This window comes from Phocoena sinus, chromosome 3 (assembly GCF_008692025.1).
Source record: "Phocoena sinus isolate mPhoSin1 chromosome 3, mPhoSin1.pri, whole genome shotgun sequence".
Classification (NCBI taxonomy): Eukaryota; Metazoa; Chordata; class Mammalia; order Artiodactyla; family Phocoenidae; genus Phocoena; species Phocoena sinus.
Window position 1 is genome coordinate 139137027 of NC_045765.1, and position 24339 is coordinate 139161365.

Sequence of the window (24339 nt, forward strand, 5' to 3'; positions counted from 1 at the left end):
TTTGTTGGTCCCTTCCACTCAAGTTGTCATATTACCGAGTGTGACCATGTGCGTTCTATATCAGACATGACAGGTTGCTTGGGTCAAGCTATACCAGTTGGCACTGCCATCACCTAGTGTTACCAACCAGAATGTTGTCGTGCAATATTTAGGGTGAGGTGAGCCTTCTCATGCTGTCCTAAACATAAGCATCTTCATTTGATTTCCATACCAGAGGGAGATTCTCATGCTCTACTTTTGGATCTATGTGTTTTCATAGGACTTAAAGGGAAAGCTTTACTATTTACCTGGGGATGGGGGTGGTCTTTCAGGGCCCGCTATCCCTTTATAATTACTCCTAGCTACTTCAGAGCACCTTCTTTTGTTTCCTGTAGTTTACCCAGAAGCATTGATCAGCTTCCCCCCATCATCCCTGTGCTTTCACCTTCCAAATACCTCCTCCCTCCCTGCTTTTCTTCATTCTTTTCTTTCTTCAAATCATTATTCATCATCAAATTGAAATTTTGACCCAAAGTGTTAGATCTAACAAAAAGAAAGTTTAAAAAAACCTGGTTATTATAGTAGCAAATGCCATCAATAGTCAACATTCACTTATTTTCTGGCATCAGCAGAGCTCCCTAACTGCCAGTTAGGGAGTTGGCATTTATTCTCACCAAAATATAGCAGTTACGGTTTACGTTTTTTCATTGCTGATTTTCAGTCTTTTATCCTGAGTCTTTTCTCTCCTTAAAGAACTTGAGAGGTTATTTCTGTTTTGTGCTATAAAATAATTACCATAATAGAAATTGTCATTGTCATTTTCTTGACTTCTACAGGCTGTATTTGACGTAGACAACAAGAAAGGCCTGACTCTGATTGAACTCTGGGAAGGCCTGACAGTGGATGACATAAAAAAGAGCACTGGGTGCGATTTCGCAGTAAGTGTTTCTGTGAACAAATCCAGCCACTTGTCCTATATCCTGAGCTTGATTAATGGGTGTTTATGCGACATGAACCATTAATTTGTGATCATTTTTGGAGTTGACCTTAGCAGAGAACAGGAGTGGAAGGAAGGGTGCCTCTGCTGAGAGCAGGTGGCAGCAGGAACAGGCTGTGGCTCATGGGCCAGGGTCTGGCTCAGGAGTCAGAAGGGGGAGGAAACACCAGGAGCTGCTGGAAACAGCAGGTTGAGCTTCAACTCAAAGCTACTTTCTGTCAAGTCCCTTGCAATCCTCTGTTCTTGGGTTACGTATCAGCTGTGGCCAAACTTAATTAACTAAAAAATGCGAGCCACACTCAGAGAAACAGTACTTCCTTATTTTTAAACCCATCTATGACTTACGACTTTCTCTTTGATTGACTTCTTTGCCTGATTGTTCCATCCCTTGTAGATATTAGAATGTTGAGCTTTTGACACCACCAGATTTATAGTCACAAAATAGGTATTCTCTGTATTTGAAGAAAAACTTAGTGCATTAAAACTCTGACTTACAAAGCAAATAAGAACATCAGGGGAGTATCCACTTAAGAAATCTCCAAATCCCTTTTTAAAACTAAGAGAATAATACTGTAATATAAATAATCGCCCTTTAATATAAGTGATTGTTTATGAATCACCAATCACCTACCTAATGGGGGTCAAGAGGACAGCTCAGTCCATTTGAAGTTAATCAAATGTAAAGTCGAAATGTGTCTGAGAAAATGAAGAAATAGACTTTACTTCTCACATAACTTTTTAAGAACAGCTCTATGTGTTAAAATGAAATATATTTATGATGAGAAGAGATATTGCAGCTACCCATCCTGGAGAAGGTAATTTAATAAAACTTACTTGATAAATCATGCATGTATTTCATACATTTCTTCCTTAGGTACTACATGCTTGGCTGGTACCTGTCAGTGTGTAACAAATGTCTGTAAAAACAATTTTGCTGCATAATTCATTATCCACATATAATTGTTTCTGGTATTATATGAAGGTCTTTGTCTATTAACCTTTTTTTGAATTTCCCTTTGGAAAAAAAGAAGCTTTCCAACAATACCTTACATGAAAAGCTCATCTTTAATTAACTTTTCAATGACCCCAGGGGGTAAAAAATGGGATTTGTTTATAGTTTAACTGTTTAGAATTCCTTACTCCAGTGATAAAAGCAAACAGTTCTTCTTACTTAATTAGCTATTTATATTTTTTCCCTATGTGGATGAGTTAGTCTCTTCTTCAGCAGATAGCATTTTTGAGATCTATAGAATGTTCCAGTCTCTGCTGCAAAAGGGAATTGCAAAAAAGATCCTCATTGTTATCAGGTTTGGGTTTTTTTTTTAGTCACGTAGGTAAATCAGGAATGAAAAAGATGTATTTTTACTGTTTTTGCTTTTTCTTAAAGTGCTAGTTTCCACATCTTGATACATTGAAAAATATCTCTATGGCCCCTCTTTTATCACAGTACCACCCCTCCTTCTCTTTTGACATTGACATGTAATCTTGTTTCCTCCAAATTAAGCTGTTGAAATGAAATGTTAATTTTTATGTCAGTGTTGCCCTGAAAAGGTGTAGTATCAGCTAAACCATCTTGACAGAAGAACTGGATTTTGAGGATCTGATGATCAATGGCATCTCTTTAAGACCCTGACAGATGAAGTCATGTGTATCAAAATCTTTGTAAGGCTAGGGTCTGGAGTGTTCTAATTAATAAGATGTTTTGCCTAATAGCTGGGTTATCAGTAAGATACATTTAATAATAAAAGTACATTGGGATAACATCTCTTTATTTGATAATTCAGAGGTATTCCATGTCAAAATTCAGAAGACATCTCATAAGATTATTACTGCATAGGTAGCATTTTACTCTATATCTGACTACATTACAACTTGCTCAAGATTTCTGTTTGAGAAAGGATTTCTATTTCTCAGCCTTCACTGTATACCGAGAAGTGAACATTCTAGAAGAGGATAGTTAGACAGGTTGTTGCATAAAGAAAAAAAAGTAAAAACCTAGGTCAAAGTAATTGTGAACATGTGTTGGAAAAGGTCCTCTATACGTAAGAATATGGGCAAGTGTATGGGCAAAGGATACAGAATGTGGATATAAGCTGATTGAGAAAATCCTGAGAATTTCAAAGAAAAAGACAAGATACGACAGCATCAGATAACAGGGCATGACAAAATTGTTGTTTCAGGGTATTAAAAATAATAGTTATAATGAACTATTTGGGCATTAAAAAAAAAAAAAAGAATCACTAAGACTTTCCTGTGTGCCACAGTGCAATTAACAAAAACAACAAAAAATGTGAAAGGAAAATGTGTCCCTTAGGTATCACCCGAAATAGCTTCTTAAAAAATTCGTAGTAACCATAGTGCCAGCTGAAAAGAGTTTTCTTTTCAATTAGGAGGAAACTCTCTTAAGGGTCATGTTATATCTAGAACTCCAAAGGAAGCTGTGGAAATTTTGTAAAAAAAAAAAAGCAGATATTGACTATATTTCTGGAACCTTCATCACACTTCTAAAATAAAATTCTGGTCAGGAGTAGTTCACAGCAAGAGAAGCCAACCCATAATGGACAGAGATCTTGCTCCATACCATCACTCTCCTTCAAAATGCAGTTGTTATAAAGAAAGGGACTTCCCTCTATATTTCTTGGGGATTGAGTTCCGAATCTATTGAGAGAGATAAGGGAGCTGGACAATTTGAGGTTAAAAACATCATCATTATAAAGCCCAGAATGAAGGATGGGGCTTTGGTGTACAGCCACAAAAGCCTTCCCAGATACGAGCCCCTGAAGTGGGGAAGACTTCAGCTCCCAGTTATAGGCAGCCATGGAAAATCATAGGCCTTCTACACAAGGGCAAGTCTTTACTGCTGAGCTTCTTTCCATGTGACTGAGAGCAAAATAGAGCACGTGCTGCCTACAGAAGGCTGATCCCGATGAGGAAGAAGAGTTGGGCTGAGTTTCACATACCCCAGTTCCTCTGCCCAAATCATCATTTAGTTGAGCCATTAAGGGACACACTTGAGGCCAGAGTATTACACTAATAGGTGTCCCTCCACATGGAAGGGAATGTGAGAAGTGGGAATAAATGCTCCACCCCAGCACTGTTGCTGGGTAGAGCCATACACACCCTCTACACATGCTTGATTGTGATGCTGTGCAGAAATGCTTTTCTGTTGTTCTTTAATGCTACTAGCTCCCAACATTTTTATAATTAAGGAGTCCTTTGGTTTATTTTTTTCCCAGGGCACTCACATTTTGAAAACATTCTGTCTCTCAAATAAATATCCAGTAATAATTCATTTTCAAAGAGTCAGAGTGATACTGCACAGTTCCTCATATTATAGCTGTGACAAGCTAATGAAAATGTTAAATTTCTTTAAATTTTTTGGGCTATACTTGCATCACTTAGTGTGTTACTGCCAGCTATTTGATGGGTCAAATAGAAAGAAAAAAGAAAGGTGACATTCCACCACTTAAATTCCATGATCTGCAAAGTATCTTTTTCAGTGAGTAGTTAATTCAATTGGTTATTCATTTCTTTCTTTTCTGATGCATGCTTGAGTTACATAAGTTTTTCTTTACTATATATGTCTGTGGACCTTTTTAAACTAGAATATTTGTTTCTTTTTTAAGTTAAAAATTTTTAAGTAAATTGAATCCATAGTTGAACATCATGTGGTAGAATAAGCTTCCAGAGGTTATTAGTCGTCCATGATTATTTATTAAACACCAAGTGTATGTCCCATGTTGAGCTATGAAACGTGAGTAAAATAGAACAAATTGGTATAGTTCCTCCTCCTAGGGGCCTTGGTCTTGTTCTCTAGGTAGGAATACACCTAAACCACCAGTGGCAAAACATCAAATAAGAATCCTGCCTATTTATATGTTTGCAGTGGAATCTGAAAGAAGCCAGCTGTGAGCATTCTTTGCCAAGTTGAATAAATTTGTACTCTCAATATCTATTATGAACTGGCATTATACCAGAATTAAACAGTATACTCTTTGGATTTCAATGGACTGGGAAGACAACTCGTTAGCTTATCTTATGCATTTAAATCATATAGTCCTGTGCATAGCCTGTAGATCACTTTGGAAGGATAATCTGCTTCAGCTTACATGGACTTACAATGTTGATGAGACTGTGAGAGAACAGATGAAAAATGGAGGTTCAGTAGATGTTTTTCTGTACAAAAATAGACAGGCCAAGTCAGTCTACATAAAGGTTCATCTTCTTTTCTGATAAAAGTCAAGTTCCACACTGAGGATATAAATGATACTAAGAGCTGAAAATAGGGCCAACATGACAAGGAGAAGGATCAGATGTTTAGTTTAAAGAATCAAGGTGTCCAGTTTCCTTTTAAAGGTAATGCCATAAAGCACCCATTAGTGCTTTATGGCCTTAATCACCTATTGATCTGTTGTCAAAAAAGAGTTTTATTTCATTAAATTATTTCCACAGTTGCTCTGTTGTTTAAAAAAAGAAAATCGATAGTTTGTGAGATACACTTTCTAAATACTCGGAGCCCATATATCTTTATTCTTTTCAGTAGAGTTGAATATCTCTGCAAATGTGGGCTGTGACTTTTGTCTATTAATGTCTATTACTTTGTCTATTATGATATATCTGTTCTCGGAGCTGGCAAGTCTGAATGAGCTCTCATTTATCCTAAGATATGGATATGTACCAAGCCATTCCTATCCTTTTTATTCTAGACATGTCATTCTTTAGGTAGAAAAATGGAGAAGGGGGCATTAACTCTCGACACTGTGAAGACTATATAAACAATTTACAAATGAACTAGAAATATTTAACTTCATCAAAGCCAAATGATTGCCTTCTTCTATTCTTAATACCGACTTAACCTCTATTAGAAACCTTTCTTCTAGTTCTTGGAAGTTTATCTAATCCAGTCACTCATTCATTCATTTAAAAAAATATTAAGTGTTTATTTTGGAAGGCAAATTAGACCCACTTCAATTGCCACATCCTTGAAGGTCTCAAAAATCACCTAAATTTTAGTATTCCTTACTGTGCTGTCCGTGGGGCCTGTTACTCAGACTTAATGGATATTTGCCAGATTAAATGAAGAAATCTGTACCTGCCATTACACCGTGAAAAATCAGTCAAAATTAAGCCAGACTACTTATATTTAGGTTTCTTCTTCCACCACCTTTACCATTAAATGTAGATCTGTCCTCATATTTCTCTGCTTCAAGACTCCTAGGAATATATTTGCTATTTTGTACATTGAACATAATTATAGTTAATATTTTTAATGCTGTTACCTCCTTTTCGTAATAACTTGGTATCTTTTTACTGCCTTTATATCATTTCCACTCCTCTGTCTTTTTTTTTGCAGCCTCTGATTTTGTAATTACGTCTTGTTTCCCTAGAGCATCCCTTCTCCCACCCCTCCTAACCCTCCCCCCCCCCACTTTTTGTAACTAAGTAGATGCCCAAGAAGGCAAACAGGAACATCTCTGTGTGGGAGAAGTAACCTGGTTTGTGGGGGAGACCGAAGGGTATAGGGTCTATTGGTGCTGACATCCAACCGAGAAGTTGCCTTTATAAACAAACCAAATAACCATCTGTGCTTTGCCAAAGATTAAAGTTGCTTTTAGCAAGAGGGCTGTAAGCCTAACTGACCTAGTCAGTTTTCTCATTTTCAAACCGTACAGTATTTGTGTGTATCCAAGGGGCCATTAAGTGTCTTTCTCTCTGTTACTGTGGGCTTCTTATACAACACCACCTCTTAGACCAAAAGGGGCTGTGCGGTAATTCATCGTGAACCCATAGTAACAGTGACAGCAGAGTTAAAAAAATCCTTGCTTTTCAGGGCCTCTTTTTTCTGCTCAGAAATTTCTGATAAAAGTTTGTCATCCAAAGACTACATTAAGTATCTCTTAACAAAATTGTGAATTGACTGGACCTATTTTGAGGATTTTGAAACTTGTGCCTTGCTCTGTGTCTGTTTCATCAGTCTCAGAGCTCAGTGGTCCTTTCAGTAGATAGTTTGGTTTTCTGGACCCTTTATTTGTCTCCCGCGGCTCCTCCCCTACCTCCTCCTAGTTGCGAGTCTTAATGATCCTTAATTTTTTTTTTTTTTTTTTTTTTTTTTTTTTTGCGGTACGCAGGCCTCTCACTGTTGTGGCCTCTCCCGTTGCGGAGCACAGGCTCCAGATGCGCAGGCTCAGCGGCCATGGCTCACGGGCCCAGCCGCTCTGCGGCATGTCCGCGGCATGTGGGATCTTCCCGGACCAGGGCACGAACCCACATCCCCTGCATCGGCAGGCGGACTCTCAACCACTGCGCCACCAGGGAAGCCCAATGATCCTTAATTTAAGAGCTATAATGCAAGAAGGTTGAGAACTACTAAATATACAAAATGTAAATGGAAAAGGTATTCTTTTTCTCAGTGGTTCAGAATGGAAAATAACGAGGAAACTCCTGGTGAGGTTCCTGAGAAGGCTGCTTGTTTCCAAACATCACTCAGGTTTGGAAATTCAAAGTAGAGATGTTTATACCACGAGGTTTTTTCATAAGTTGCTTATTTATTTCTCTTTCTTTTACCAGGTTTCACCAAAACTCATACCAATGCAGCAGATCGCAATTTGAAATGTGGAGTAGACTTTTGTCCCAAGCTGTGTGTTTTTCATTTTAACCACATAGGATTTTATTAAAAGGACATCAGTAATCATAACTGTATATCTAACAAGCAGTTTTTGACTAGTTTTCTATCATCTTAATGCTTTATACAGCCATGTAGACTTTGTTCTCTCAAGCGTACTGTGACATTTTAATGAAAAACAAAAAGAAAAAAAATATTATTTGCTTTATAAGTGCTGAGAAGGTCATATTTACAGTTGGTGCTCACATTGGGTTTATCTTCATCTTCTGTGGTATGTACATTAAATTGTGTGCAGTTTGTACCAAGATAGGCCCTTACTTAGGAAGAGTTTCATTGATGTACTTTCCCTCCTAACTAAATCATGACACGTAGAAAAAAAAGAATGAGGGAGAAAATGAACTCCACCCAGAGTATACCCAGGGGAGCATCGTACTAGTCCTGAAAGATAACATTTGTGTGAATTTTAATCAGGAGAAATGCTGTCTTAAGGGTTATGATTTTCCTTTGGCCTCCTCTGTCTTTTTTTTTGGAGCCTCTGATTTTGTGATTACATCTTGTTTCCCTAGAGCATCCCTTCTCCCACCCCTCCTAAGCCCCCCCACTTTTTGTAACTAAGTAGATGCCCAAGAAGGCAAACAGGAACATCTCTGTGTGGGAGAAGTAACCTGGTTTGTGGGAGAGACCGAAGGGTATAGGGTCTATTGGTGCTGACATCCAACCGAGAAGTTGCCTTTATAAACAAAGCAAATAACCATCTGTGCTTTGCCAAAGATTAAAGTTGCTTTTAGCAAGAGGGCTATAAGCCTAACTGACCTAGTCAGTTTTCTCATTTTCAAACCGTACAGTATTTGTGTGTATCCAGAGGGACCATTAAGTGTCTTTCTCTCTGTTACTGTGGGCTTCTTATACAACACCACCTCTTAGACCAAAAGGGGCTGTGCGGTAATTCATCGTGAACCCATAGTAACAGTGACAGCAGAGTTAAAAAAATCCTTGCTTTTCAGGGCCTCTTTTTTCTGCTCAGAAAAGTTTCTAAATGTTGAATGCCTTTTTCTGAAGAACAGTGTTATTTCTAATGCCCAGGCTTGTTCCTTGAACAAAGTACTTTTAATTCAGCTTTATCAAACTAAGGGAAATACTGATGAGCAAATCCAGGATTTGAAGAGCAGTGAACTTCATTCTTAGAAAATAAACATGATGGATTAGGTTTTGCAAGGACCTTCTCCTCAGAGGTATCCTCAGTATCAAACAGTTCCCCAGGGAGTATACCAAGCATCCTGCATATCAAATGGGAGAAAAGTCCAGGCACCCTGAAGACAGGCCAGATTGCTGTCCTCTGGACAGAGGTAGGCATAGTGTGATACACCATTTCTCTCATACCAGATATAGGAATTTATGCATGTTCTTAGCTGATGGTTGCCACTGAAATTCACTTTCTCTTCAGATATAGCTATAGTTCTGTCATTTCAGAGGAAGGAGAGGGTTTTTTTGTGAGAAGCACACTCCATATATAAAATGGTCCCTCTGGCTGGCTGCATGGTTGAAAGCATACTCTCCCAGTACCGGTAAAATGGACTTTTTAAAGAATTTGCCAGGTCTGGAGAAATGATATACATCCATGTTAGAGTTATGGTTCGGAAAATGTGTGATTATTGATGGTTGCTATATTTGTAAACTTACTTATTCTGTGATTCTAAGAATGTTCTTCACTTTGAGTGGCAAATCCTAAGTAGATGGCTTTATATTCTTGATTAAAGAGTACCATGGATGGGGCTTCCCTGGTGGTGCAGTGGTTGAGAGTCCGCCTGCCGATGCGGGGGACGCGGGTTCGTGCCCCGGTCTGGGAGGGTCCCACGTGCCACGGAGTGGCTGGGCCCGTGAGCCATGGCCGCTGAGCCTGTGCGTCCGGAGTCTGTGCTCTGCAACGGGAGAGGCCACAACAGTGAGAGGCCCGCATACCGTGGAAAAAAAAAAGAGTACCATGGATGTTAAGAAATGCATTAAGATGTGCAATAAGTATTCCAAATTGATATAGATTGGTGTGATTGTCCTTTTTCTCATTTGGGAATGGCGTGCCTAAACATGGGAATAATACAACAGAGATTGGTGGAATAGCCAATAATAAAGTTAGCACACTGTACCACTTCTAATCGAGTTACTGCTTTTTCTTTTTCTTTTTTTTTTTTTTTTTTTTGCGGTACGCGGGCCTCTCACTGCTGTGGCCTCTCCCGTCGCAGAGCACGGGCTCCGGACGCGCAGGCCCAGTGGCCACGGCTCACGGGCCCAGCCGCTCCGCGGCACGCGGGACCCCCCCGGACCGGGGCACAAACCCGCATCCCCTGCATCGGCAGGCGGACTCTCAACCACTGCGCCACCAGGGAAGCCCTGCTTTTTCTTTTGATCTTACCAAAGAAAAGCTATTATCCTTCATGAAAGAACAAATGAAATGTTTACCTAGATGAATTCCGACTTTGCTCCTTGTCAAAGTCAATGATCTGTCTATAAAAATTGATTATCCCAGATTTCACATGTTAATATTTCTTTGCTTTTATGTAACATTCCTTTAGGATACACATACATCAGTAATTTCCCAGTGGGGTGTTGCGTTTGCTTGCATTTTGAAGTGGCTCTAGTGATGTCTACGCAGCATCTGTGTTGCCCCTCTCCTAACAGACTCACCCCCTGGCCAAGGAGTTGGGCCTGTGCTCAGGATATGCCTCTTTTGGTAGCTCTCCTTTGTCCAGAGTGATTATACCTGGGGGTGGGTGTATGACCCAAAATGTACCATTCAGGTTATTTATCCTCTGTTTACAAACTGGAGATGACAGAGAAGCTAATTTTCTGATTCCTCCTGTTCCCTAAGCCATAAGAAGAATGTGACTCTGGCACCAACATCCTGCCCCCCATCCCCACCCCAATACACACACGCTACAAGCTGAGCTCCAGTTGGAGAGAAATAAGTGGAAACACACACTGCAGCTGTAGGGAGGAGGCATCCTGGTGGTATTTGAGTTCCTGTTTCTGCACATATCGAAGGCCAACTTCTCTCCATCCATGCTTGTAAATGAGCCCAAAATTTCCCCTTTTTGCTTGAGCAGATGTATTATTGAGCAGATGCCTTTGCCACTTGCACCCAGAGTGTGAACTCAATCAGCTTTGGTAATTCTTGAGTCCTAGGAGGGATCTGGTCTCCTACAGAAGGTATGCAGAATACAAGCAAAACTGCTTGTCCCTGGGCCCGGAGAACATATGTAAGAACATTTATAGGTGTTACCCAGTGGGTAGAAAGGTTGTGGGTAGAGGTTTTCTTCTACATCGCAGTATAGGCAGCACAACTTTGAAAATGATTCCAGTGGAAGTGTAAGCAGAGATTTATTCAATGGATGGGTTTCCTTGCACTAACCTCTTCCCTTTCCTCATAAAACATTACCTTGAGTTTCTTCAGCTTATTTTCAGATTCTTCATTTTTAAGATGAGGAGAATATATTATCTTCCACCATGGTTCAATAAAATATAATTAATACATCTGGTTGCAAAAATACTGACAGATCTTTTTAAAAATGTCTGTCAGTACTACCAGAATTGTCTCTTGTTCCTGTCCTTTTATTTTCTACACTGCCTTCCCACTTCCCACTGCCATACTGAATATCAAAGTGGATTTACGCATAAATATCAATAAATGTCATGTGGTCTAAGGGCATGACTGTGTGACATATACTTGAAGTGTCCTCGTTCCATAATATTAAATATGTCTGTGTGAAATCATCCAAAGGCACCTTTCATGTACCACATAGCAAGTCTCATGGGAGTGATGCCCATACCAATCCAGGTAAGTAATTAATAAGACAATTCCTTCACTCAAAGCCACAATCAAACACAGATGATATTTGCTTGTGGAGGTTAAGCATGCTTGATTATCATGGTCCTCATTGCCTTTAATGGGGTGCCACTCCGGGTGGTCCACTTGGAAACGACCTCAGGCAACTACCCTGGCTTTTTTCTAGCATGAATCACATAGGATCCTATTTACACTGACAAACCATGGGAGCCCAGGTACCTAATGCAGTCATTTTATGTTTTGGGCTCATTCCTAGGCATTCTATCTGTTACCCTTTAAATTTTTCAAGAGAAGATTACAGACCAGGCTGTCTATAATTGGGGAAGGTAGTAAAATAGTCTTGTTCAGGCTTCAGAGGCAACAATAGGCCTTTGACTAAACAAGGACCCTGAAAGAGCTGCATGCCGAACTGCTAGACTGCATGCAGCTCAGTAGAAACGGTGCTAGCAAGTCCTGGGAACCAACAGATAAAGAAGGGAGTAAGTCACGAAGCTTCCTGGGCCTTGGGAATCTGACCAGTTCCCGGGGATCAGCGAACATTGGACCCTTCCCAACTGGGGCTCCAGATCGTTCTTACTCGGGACTTCCCAGCTGCTGCTTGGATCTGGAAGTAGGTGTCGGCCCGATTCGGTGATGTATGCTCTGTTATATACTCTGTTTATATTCTTATTCCTTTCCCTCTAATGATTGTATATTGAAATTTATATACTCTGTTAATATTCTTATTCCTTTCCTTTTAATGATTGTATATTGAAATTAAGTTAAATCACCTTCTATTAAAGATTTGATTGAAGCTGTTTATTCGTGTGAGAGAGTATTTAGTTTGCCAGCGAATCCAACAAACCTAACCGAAAGCAGGCTTTCGGCAAAACACAGGCTCACATTTAAACCCTGATGTTGTATTTGAAGCTTCTCTCTCTTGATTTAGGGATAGGAGGTAGCATCTCCTACTTTGCCTTCTTGGGTTAGAGTGCCCAATAGCTCTCCAAAGCTCCACAAATACGCCTTTAATCTCCAGCTCCCAGCCCTTTTATGCACCCAATATAAGTAAGGGTTTAAGGGTTGTCTGTTTCTTAGCCAGATATTCCAAAATGTGTGCATAGTGGCCTCACTTTGGAATGTAGCATACATTGTGTCTATGTGCTGTTTTTAACATCTTGTATATTAGTATAACAACTCCGTGACTTGCCCATGGTAGCTTTCCAAATGTGTTTATTAAACCAATTTACTAGTGGAAAACATGAGGTGACAGTAAGCCAGGCCTGAGGGTTTCCCTTAGCTAAATAATTAGGTTAAAACCTCTGAGGAAGATGTAGGAAAAAGAAAAGGAAAGAAATAAGAGGTGGAATCTGGAGGCTATAACAAAAGAATAAAGATAATTACCTACATTTGCTTAGCATTTTATACTGTATAAAACACCTAGAATATACTAGCTAGTTTAATTCATTCTCATAATAATCTGCCAGGGAGATATTATTACCTCCGTTAAAATTAACTTCTTTAGTCTGAGAGAAGTAATGTCCATCAATTCTTTAATCAAATTAGCCTTTCAGGGCTAACGTTGGATTTTGCCAAGGTACTTAATGAGATGTGAATTAAATTCCTGAATAGAATAGATTTGTTACTCTCTGGTAAGCTACAAAACAGAGAGTTCAAAACCTTTCAACCTAATGGGACATGTCTTCAGGTTTTGTTCCTCCTGTCTACACAGCTCTTGTACACAACCCAGTTCATAAAGAAATGGGTAGTTGTCAAAATAAAAGAGGATAATGGCACCCACGAGGCAAATTGTCCCCGTGAAAAATTTACAATTACTGGGTTTGCTGTAATAAAAGACCCTGTGTAGGCAACCACACAAGTAAGGTTGCTCAACTGACACCAGCAGGAGGGGCTGATGGGCATTGCTTTATCTTTGTAGCTGAACACCTGAAATTTGGTTTTCTTGGCATTAATCTTAACCCATGTTCAAAGTCAGAGCTGTGGCTCAGACTCAGTAGAACCCCAAAGATAAGATTGATTTTAGGAGCCTAAAAATATATGTTATTTGTGACACAGAGAGAGCATCGCCTGGTGAAATCTAGTGCCATTCCATTCACTGGGTCCTGGAAAGAGGAAAACGAGTCACAGCACTGGAGCCTGTGGAGCTATTGAGGGTGGGTGTAGGGGTGGGAAGGCATTAGGGCCATCAAGATACACACCATATGAGAATGTTTAACTGTTATTATCGTATTTCTTTGAATATGACACCATCTTTTTGTTATAGTAAGAATATTTAACATGGGATCTACCTTAAATATGGTATTGTCAAGTACAGGTGAAAGGTAGTAGGCAGATCTCTAGAACTATTCATCTTGTATAATTGAAACTTTATACCTGTTGAACAGTAACTCCTCATTTCCTCCCCCCTCCCCAAGCTTCTGGCAACCACCATTCTATTCTCTGTTTCTATGAGTTTTGGAATCATGCAGTATTATTTCACTTGGTATAATGTCCTCTAGGTTCATCCATATCATCACATAATGGCAGGATTTCCTTCTTTTTTTTATGGCCAAATAGTATTGTATGTGTACACCGTATTTTTTTTTTATCCATTTATCTACCTGTAGACTTTTAGATTGTTTCTGTATCTTGGCTATTGTGAAGAATGCTGCAGTGAACATGGGAGTGCTGATATCTCTTCGAGTTCCTGATTTCAATTATTTCAATTATTTATACACCCAAGAGGGGATTGCTGATCATATGCTCACATTATTTTTAATTTTTTGAGGAACCTCCATACTACTTTCCATAGCAGCCGAATCATTTTACATTCCCACCAACAGTGTACAAGAGTTCCAATTTATTCATACTGTCAACACTTGCTATATATTTTTTTTGCTAATAGCTATTCTAATAGGTGTGAGGTGATACTTCATTGTGGGTTTTTTTTTCTTTTTTTTTTCATTGTGGTTTTGATTTGCATTTCCTTGATTAGTGATGAGGAGTATCTTTTCATATATCTATTGGCCATTTGTATGTTTTCTTTGGAGAAACGACTGAGTCCTTTGCGCATGTTTTTTTTTTTTTTTGAAATACAGTTGATTTACAATATTGTGTTAGTTCAGGTGTACAACAAAGTGATTTGGTTATACGTGTATATTTTATATGTCTATATTCTTTTTTTCTATTCTTTTCCATCATAGTTTATTACAAGATATTGAATATAGTTCCCTGTGCTATGCAGTAGGTCCTTGTTGTTTATTTTATATATGGTAGTTGCATCTGTTAATCCCATATTCTGAATTTATCCCCCATTCCCCTTTGATAACCATAAATTTGTCTTCTATGTCGTGAGTCTGTTTCTCTTTTGTAAAGAAGTTCATTTGTACAATTTTTTAGGTTTCATAGATAAGTAATATCATACAATATTTGTCTTTCTCTGTCTGACTTAATTCACTTAGTATGATAATCTCAGGGTCCATCCATGTTGCTGCAAATGGCATTATTTCATTCTTTTTCATGGCTGAGTAATATTCCAGTGTGTGTGTGTGTGTGTGTACACCACATCTTTATCCATTCATTGTTGATAGACTCTTAGGTTTCTTCCATGTCTTGGCTATTGTAAATAGTGCTACTATAAACATTGGGGTGCATGTATCTTTTTGAATTAGAGCTTTCATCTTCTCTGAATGTATGCCCAGGAGTAGGCTTGCTGGATCATATGGTAACTCTATTTTTAGTTTTTTAAGGAACCTCCATATGGTTCTCCATAGTGGCTGCACCAATTTACATTCCCACCAACCATGTACCTTTGCCCATTTTTAAATTGGTTTATATAAATTTTGCTACTGAGTTGTAGGAGTTTCTTATATATATGCAACCCCTCTTGTCTATTTTTGCTTTTGTTCCCTGTGCTCTTGATGTCATATCTAAAAAGTCATTGCCAAGACCAATATGCGGAAGATTTTGCCCTATGTTTTCTTCTAGGAGTTTTTATAGATTTAGGTCTTACGTTTAAATCTTTAATCTGTTTTGAGTTGATTTTTGTGTATGGTGTAAGATAAGGGTCTAATTTCACTCTTTTGCATGTGGATGTCCAGTTTTCCCAGCACCATTTGTTGAAGAGACTATCATATCCCTATTGTGTGTTCTTGGCATCCTCGTTGAAGATCAGTTGATCATACATGCGTGAGTTTATTTCTAGGCTGTCTGTTCTTTTCCATTGGTCTATATGTGTGAAGACACCATCAATTTAAAAATTCATTGTGATTTTGTTTGCTTATTTTTTAATGACTTTGTTTGCTTTTTTATCACTTATTTTATTGTCTGCACATTAAGATACTTTTTAGACTTTCCCTCAGTCTCAAGTGAGTGTGCCTAGTGTTCCCTTTTTGGATTGGAGGATGCAAAGTATATGTAGAATGGATAAAAAACTAGGTCCTACTGTATAGCACAGGGAACTATATATGAAAAAGAATATATATATATAAAAAACTGAATCACTTTGCTGTACAGCAGAAACTAACACAACGTTGTAAATCAGCTATACTTTAGTAAAATAAATTTTAAAAATAAAAGAAGGGTCATTAATGGATGCTTTCTTCAGCTGATAGACATCATAAGCAGTTAATAGCCCAAGGAAATCCACCCTTCTTGAAGTCTGCATTTACTATCAAGGGCTTCTCACTGACAAGAGAGTTCAAGTTGTCCAAGGAACAGATTGGGGGTGGACATCAGGTCAGGATTAGAGTGAGAGGGAGCTGGGGTGCCTGTCTCAGCTTCTCCTGGAGGAGTAGGGCTGCCAGGAGCTGAAGGAGCCAAGCCAATAGCAGGATACCATCACTTGTGAAATGCATCCCGATTCTAAAGACTTAAAATGGGGGAAATTATTCATATTGGGATCAATGAATTGAAAGGGTCCTCTAAGACCTTTCTGAATTAGCATAGTGTCTGATTTAAGAATAATTTAAAGAAACCTGTCTTTATGACTTTCAAGTACACACAGAACTGCTTGCATAGGAAAAGACTCTTAGGGAGTTGCTTTATGGATAGAAGAGAGTCAATAATTTTATTAGTGTGTTTGTAAATAGTCTTTAAAGCAGTTCTTCCAAGTAGTCCAAGTGCTTATTATGTAATGTTTCCATCACAGTTTGCCTTCCAGGTATGTCTCTAGGTCCTCCTGTCCTTCTCCGCTAACTCCCGTCTTTTCCATATATACAATTTCTATCTTAGGTATACACAGGTTTACCTGTGAAAAGTTGTTCATTTTTAAACCTGTGAAAAGTTTTAAACCTGTGAAAAGTTTTTAATATTGTAACTAAAGGTGTTTAACATATCACTGATACCCAAATACACAAACAAGCATATAGAAGGCCAAAGCATTTGAGAAGGCACTTGCATTAAGTCAGGAGTATCAAACTTGACAAGAGATTGCCGAAGAAAGTACAGTGCCATTTAGGATGAATGTTGCTGTCGAAAAAATGTTTCTGCCTCTCCACCCAAGTTCATGTATCGAAACCCTAATCCTCACTGTGATAGTATTTGCAGGTAGGGTCTTTGGGAGGTTTAGATTAGCTTTAGATAAGGTCATGAGGATGGAGCTTCCATGGTGGGAATAGTGCCCTTATATGAAGAGGAAGAGACCAGAGTCCCCCATCCTCTCTCTCTGCCATGTGAGGATACAGCAAGAAGGCAGCCGTCTACAAACCAGGGAGAGGGCTCTGGTCAGATGCTGAATTTGCCAGCACCTTGATTTTGGGTTTCTCAGCCTCCAGAACTGTGAGAAATAATATTTAATGTTTAAACTACCCAGTCTGTGGTATTTGCAGCCTGAACTGACTGAGACAAGTGTGAAAAACTTGGAAAAAGGTCAGGAAGACAGAATTAAGAAGAATAAAACTATGGTGAGAGAATAAAATTGGAATATTTAAATTGCAGAAGGGAAGCTAAAGGAGTGCTTTAATAAGAATTTAAAGAAGGGCTATGTATAACTAATGAAGGATATCCTTGGTCTGAAAAAAAAAGAATAGAAAAGGTGGGTAAGGAATTTAATTTAGATGTTAAGCAGCATTTCCTGACAGTGAGATTTTAAAGAACAGGAATTAAATTACCTACCTATTTATTTATTTATTCATTCATTATTTCCTTTATTGGTAAGAGTTGAGAGTGGGAGAGGGACAGGAGAAGTATTATGTAGTTGATTTAAAGTCAGTTCTGAAATCTGATATTCAGAGAAATTTCTACTGGCTTTATAGTCTGGATTCTCTTGGCCAATTTATCAATTCTCTCATTAACCTAAGAAATCTGTTATCATAAGCTTGGCAAAATAGTTTCTCTAAAAGTTTTAGTGAAGGAATGAATAAAGAGTGGATAAATTAATTACAAGTAATTCAGTGGCCCAAGATTATATTCACAAAATTCAGTGTGTCTTTTTAGGGGAATTCCCTGGCAGTCCAGTGGTTAAGACTCCGCGCTTCCACTGCAGGGGGAGTGGGTTCAATCCCTGGTCGGGGAGCTAATCCCACATGCTGCACAGCAAGGCCAAAAATTTAAAAAGAAAAATTCAGTTTGTCTTTTTAAATTTCTAACTCCAAATAATAATAGTAAATAATCACACAGCTGGTTTGGGGATATGATAGTAATAATTTAGAGCTCTCTCTTTCTCTCTCTCCTTGTCTCTCTCTTTTCTACTTACCTCCCTCTGTTTTCTTTTTCCTTCTTTTCTTATTTTCTTTCAACAGATATTTATTCAGCACATTATCAGTGAAGGTCTAATCAAGAGACAGAAACTACATGGTAAGTTGAACAGGGAAAGTTTAATATGAAGAATTAGTAACTGTAACAGGGACTGGAGTGATGAGGAATTGGCTAGTAAGAAGGAAAGAAAACTCAAAACAACATAGGAATGGTGGATATAAGGAGGAACCACTACCCCTAGGATTGAGATAGGGCATCCAAGGAGAGGCCTTCAGGACTGTGATCCAGACGTTGTTGGAAAGTGTGCAGCTGTGGCTTGTTGGATAACGGAGAAGTCACTATGGTGTCATGCCAGCAGAACTTGCTGGAAATCTGCCTCTGAGGTGCCCAAGACAGCTGTTGTGGGGAGTGCAACACTTCAGAAGTTGCCAGAAACCCACCTGAAGAGATGCCAGGGAAACAGTTCACAGGAAGATATCTCACTCCACTGCTAAGCTCCCTGAGGAAGTGCTGGGGGAAGCTTCTGGCACTGGGTCCCACTGGCCATCACACACCACGGGAGCCAGGAAGTGGAGAAGTCAATTGTGCTGCAGTTTCTAGGTGTGGAGCAGCTGTGTGTGCCGCAGGGGCTGGACAGTGGAAAAACTGGGCTGTAGGACCCTGAGGAGAAGCACACCACAGCAGGAGGAGAAACCTCTTCATCCTCCAGTGTCTACACGGCACTTTCTTTTTCTTTTTTTTCTTTTTTTTTGCGGTACACGGGCCTCTCAGTGCTGTGGCCTCTCCCGTTACGGAGCACAAGCTCCGGACGCGCAGGCCCAGCGGCCATGGCTCACGGGCCCAGCTGCTCCGCGGCATGTGGGATCTTCCCAGACAGGGGCACGAGCCCGCGTCCCCTGCATCGGCAGGCGGACTCTCAACCACTGCGCCACCAGGGAAGCCCCTACACAGCACTTTCTATTGACAAGGGTTAACGTTGTGCCAGTTGGCCAAGGAGTCCTGTTTGCTAGGTCCATCTCCATTATCATGGAACAGACAGTAAAGTGTATATTTGGAGCTGAGATGCAATAAGTTGATAGCTGGCATACCAACAGCTATGAGCCAGTGGTTTGCTAAGTTCTGGGGATACAGCAGTACAGCAATATAGGGAGAGATATAGCTCAATCAAATAATCACAATTAAGAGTAAACTTAAAATTCCTTTCATGTGAAGGAAAAATATGTGTTCCATGAGAGATTATTTTAGAGGGGTCTTGAACATACTTGCTTGTGTTCAGCACATCCTTAAATATACAACAAGTTGTTCAATAAAATGTGTAACCATGTTTAGAAAAAAGGAGCTAAAGTGACTCAACGGTCAAAATCAAACAAAAACAAAACAATAGGGAAATCAAGTAATTTATGAATTATTATGATCTATGCAAAATCAAAAGGAATTCTGTCACAAACAATGCAGTACTCTTGGTAAGGAGTGGGTGGAAGACAAACATCAACCATCACTTATGTTTGGTTTGAGAAAATCTGAACTTTAAAGTTTCAGTGATCTAGAGTTATTGAAAGGATATGGAATAGCACAATTCTGGTCCAGAGTAAGGGACGTACCACTCAATGGCTATTGTAGTCATTTGATTATGCAGGTTTTATTGTGGAAGGATATTACATAGATACAATCTGTTCTGAAGAGGTCAATTGAAATACCATGTTGACTTAGGAAATGCAGCAATGAGAATGTTGCTGACCAAACTGAGCCAGCTGTGTTTTTCAGAAAAGAAGCAATTGTGAAATGACCTCACTGTCATCTACAGTATCATGGAGAAGCAGAAATCTTCCAAAGACAGCAGAATTTGTGGTGGAACTGGACATGTTTGCAAAAGTTAACTGAGGCTTAAACTTAAAAGTCATTTCTTATGGTAGAAAGGAAAAAAACAAAGGCTTAAAGTCAGAGAAACAACTGTCCTACACATGGAGTAGATGCTCCTGTTTATCTCATATAACCTTCCATTTTAAGGAAAATCTTTTTTATTTTATCAAGACCATAGCATAAAATGATCAGTCTACTTATATGTATAAAACAGTGGTGTTCAGTACAGAAAAAGAGTAATTATGTTGAAAGCAATTCAGTTAAACATTCCAAAAAGTACACCTGCCTAATAGATCATGTTCTGCACTGATTTTTTTTCAACAATACAAAAAGAGAGCATTTTGAACCTTTGCTCCACAATCAGCTTATGTACTCCAGCTTACGCAATAGCATGACCACCTTGTCAGGAAAGGTGTTAATTCATGGGTGAAGTTATATGACATAGGGATTTTCTTTAAAATACTCTGAATAAATAATAAAAATTGCAAGGATAGGTGAAATAATATTGGCAAAATGTTGGTAATTAATGAAGCTTGAGGCAATCATTACATGAAAATGGTTACAATGAAATAATGGTTAGTATTCATTTTACTGTATGTTTGAAATTTTTTCATATTAAAAAGTTTTCCAAAGGAAGTGTATAAATGAATATCCATTTCAGCATCTTTATAATAACTACAGTTCTGAATAAGAGTACTTAGTAATGGTCTACTTGATTTTGGATAAGAAATTTAGTCAAGAGGAACTATAGTCTCAATGGAGGAGAGAATATGAGGATGGATTTTTTAAAATCAAGTTTTCTCTTATTCTTCCAGTTACTAATAATGCAAATCTTGGTGCTAAATAGAATTAAAACAAGTGCAAAAAGCATGAAAAGACAATCAACATTATTAGTCCTCAGGGAAATGCAACTTAAAACCTCAATGAGATATCAACACACCAATCAAAATAACTACAATAAAAATGTGACAACACCAAATGCTGGTGAGGTTGTGAAGACCCTAAATGAGCCCTACATTGCTGTTGCTGGGGATGTAAAGTGGTACAGCCACTGTGGAAAACAGTTGGGAGTTTCTTTAAATATGCATTACCATATGGCCTAGCAAATGCACTATTTGGCACTTATTCCCCCAAATTAAAACTTATGTTCATACCAAAACCTATAAGTGAACGCTGATAGTAATTTTATTCATAAAAGCCAAAAACTAGGAACAGCCCAGATGTCCTTCAGTGGGTGAATGGTAAACCAAACTGTGGCAAACCCAAGCTATGGAATACTACTCAGCATTAAAAAACAATGAACTACTGAGACACGTGACACCTTGGATGAATCTCCAGGAAATTATGCTGAGTGGAAACAAAAGCCAATACCAAAAGATTACATCCTATGTGATTTCATTTATGTAACATTTTTGAAATGACAAAATTTTAAGAATGGAGAACAGAGTAGTGGTTATCAGGGAATAGAGACCTGGGAAGGAGAGTGGGAGGGAGGTGGGTGTGATTATAACAGAATCACAGAAGAGATCCTTGTGGGGATGCAACTGTTCTGTATCTTAACCATGGTGGTGGATGTATGAACCTACACATGTGATAAAATTGTATAGAACAAAATATATATATATATATACACCCATACATATACACAAATGAGAAATGCGAATAAGATTGGTGGATTGTATCAATGTTATTAACCTGCTTGTGATATTGTAATACAGCTTAGCAAGATAATATTACTGGAGGAAAAGAGATAATGGGGAATTAGCTCAGTATTATTTCTTCCAACTGAATGAGAATCTAAAATTATCTCAATAAAAGTTTCAATGAAAAAATAAGTGCAAAATAACTAAAAGTTCAAAGACTGCCTTTTTACTCTACTCAAAACCTTAGTGGAGGGCTTCCCTGGTGGCGCAGTGGTTGAGAGTCCGCCTGCCGATGCAGGGGACACGGGTTCGTGCCCCGGTACGGGAAGATCCCACGTGCCGCGGAGTGGCTGGGCCCGTGAGCCATGGCCGCTGAGCCTGCGCGTCCGGAGCCTGTGCTCCGCAACGGGCGAAGCCACAGCGGTGAGAGGCCTGTGTACCGCAAAAAAAAAAAAAAAAAAAAAAAACCTTAGTGGATGTTCTTTCTGACTTTCTTTTATCACTTAGAATTAAAACAAGGTTGAAATCTCCCTATTAATAATAGAAAGTCTAGGAATGCCATTCACTAGTTAAAGGGTCTGTTTTCTTTCTTTTCTTTTTTTTTTAACATCTTTATTGGAGTATAACTGCTTTACAATGTTGTGTTAGTTTCTGCTTTATAAAAAGGTGAATCAGCTATACATAAACATATATCCCCATATCTCCTCCCTCTTGTATCTCCCTCCCACCCTTCCTATCCCACCCTTCTAGGTGGTCACAAAGCACTGAGCTGATCTCTCTGTTCTATGTGGCTGCTACCCACTAGCTATCTATTTTACATTTGGTAATGTATATATGTCCCTGCCACTCTCTCACTTCGTTAAATGGGTCTGTTTTCTAAAGTGTAAATAGATGTAATATCTCCTTACAGGTCTGTTGTTAGTATTAAAAATATATCTTAAGTTCCTGATACATAGTAGCCATTTTAAAAATCCCCCTTCACATTGGAGATAATTTTTTTCATTTGTAGATTTTTTAGGACCCCTACTCTTCTACTTTGGCTTTCCCTTTTGTCTTTGGGGATTTTCTTATGTGCCTAATTTTCTCATGTGTTTCTGTGTCCCCTGAAACATGAAAAACATTTATGTACAGTAAAATCTCTGGTTAAGAAAAAAAGCATGTAGATAAAGCTTAAAACTAATGGTCAAAAGAGATATTGGATTATCTGTGGTTTTCAATTATCTATCCTCTTCCCGGCCAAGTGTAGCATATGAAAGCAAGAATTACTGGCATTGAAATTAATGGCAATTTGAAATGCTGAACGATTAGGCCATTAAAGATGAATATAAATTCTCACGGAGGTCTCTCATCAGTTCTCATTTATTGCCAAGGACACTTGTTGATTTAAAAATGTAAAAGTGCTCAGTGAGAGCTTGTTCTGGCCTTGTAATGAGAAGTTATAAAAAACCAGAATTTCACCATCAGTACTTATGTGTGTTTCCAGGTTCATCTACATCTATGAAGCAGACAATGAGCATTTTTTTAAAAGTAAAATGAGAGAAATCACTCTTTTAAAAAACAAAGAGGGAATTTTCTACTTCAGTAATGGTGCTGTAGATTGCTATAGGTAAAACTGGCCACAGAAAGCAACTGGGAGAGCTGCATAAAATACCGTTCCCACCCCACATCCACCACCACCACAGGAAAAATGTTTGAGGGTATCAAAGAGCACGCAATGCAGCTGACACTTTCAGTAAAAGAAGAGGCACAGTGAGGTTAGCCTTAACATTCTTAAGCTTGACATTCCATGTTATTTTTTTCTCCTTGAAGTACTTGCTAATTTATAAGATTTGTGGAGCCAAAACATGGAGAAAATAAGTATAAAGTCACAGCTAAGAGTCTGAAAAGAATAGAAGAGCTTAAACTACCTTATGAATTTGGGGAGACAAAAATTAGAAATCAAGGTGGCAGAAGAGAAAAGGTCCTAGTAAACAACTTAGAATTCTAATTAGTTTCCCAGAAGGGCTATACCTCAGAAGTAAGGGTAGACCAGAAATAGACATGCCTCTGTAAAGATGAAAACTCATCTCCAAAACATCTCAGTCCATGAGTGAAGTAAGGTGATCTGTTCATAATCTGACTACCCCCCGCAAAAGAAGAAAACTCCCCTCAAGAGGACCTCAGAAAGAGGCTCAAATTATTGCCACATTTTTTTTTTTTTTTTTTTTTTTTGCGGTATGTGGACCTCTCACTGTTGTGGCCTCTCCCGTTGCGGAGCACAGGCTCCGGATGCGCAGGCTCAACGGCCATGGCTCACTGGCCTAGCCACTCCACGGCATGTGGGATCTTCCCGGACTGGGGCACGAACCCATGTCCCCTGCATCGGCAGGCGGACCCCCAACCACTGCGCCACCAGGGAAGCCCTATTGCCACAATTTTTAACAGACAGGTGATCCAGGTGTCAGAATCATTAGACACAGACTTTAAAAATGATTAATACAGGGACTTCCCTGGCAGTGCAGTGATTAAGACTTCACCTTCCAATGCAGGGGGTGTGGGTTCAATCCCTGGTTGGGGAGCTAAGATCCCACGTGCCTCATGGCCAAAGAAACAAAACATAAAACAGAAGCAATATTGTAACAAATTCAATAAAGACTTTAAAAATGATGCACATCAAAAAAAAATCTTTAAAAAAGCTGAATACGTTCAAGAAAATAGATGATGAGATAGACAATTTAACCAGAGA

At 38.9% G+C, this 24339-nt stretch overlaps 1 protein-coding gene across 1 annotated transcript in view; it reads left to right on the forward strand.

Annotated features, from left to right (window-relative positions):
• OXCT1 (3-oxoacid CoA-transferase 1) overlaps positions 1 to 9745 on the forward strand; it is a 142747-nt gene extending 133002 nt beyond the window's left edge. Inside the window, exons 16-17 of the mRNA XM_032626760.1 lie at positions 816 to 917; positions 7544 to 9745. Of these exons, the coding sequence (XP_032482651.1) occupies positions 816 to 917; positions 7544 to 7585 (144 nt within the window). The 3' untranslated portion in view covers positions 7586 to 9745. The remainder of the gene's footprint in view (positions 1 to 815; positions 918 to 7543) is intronic.
• The last annotated feature ends 14594 nt before the right edge of the window (positions 9746 to 24339 follow it).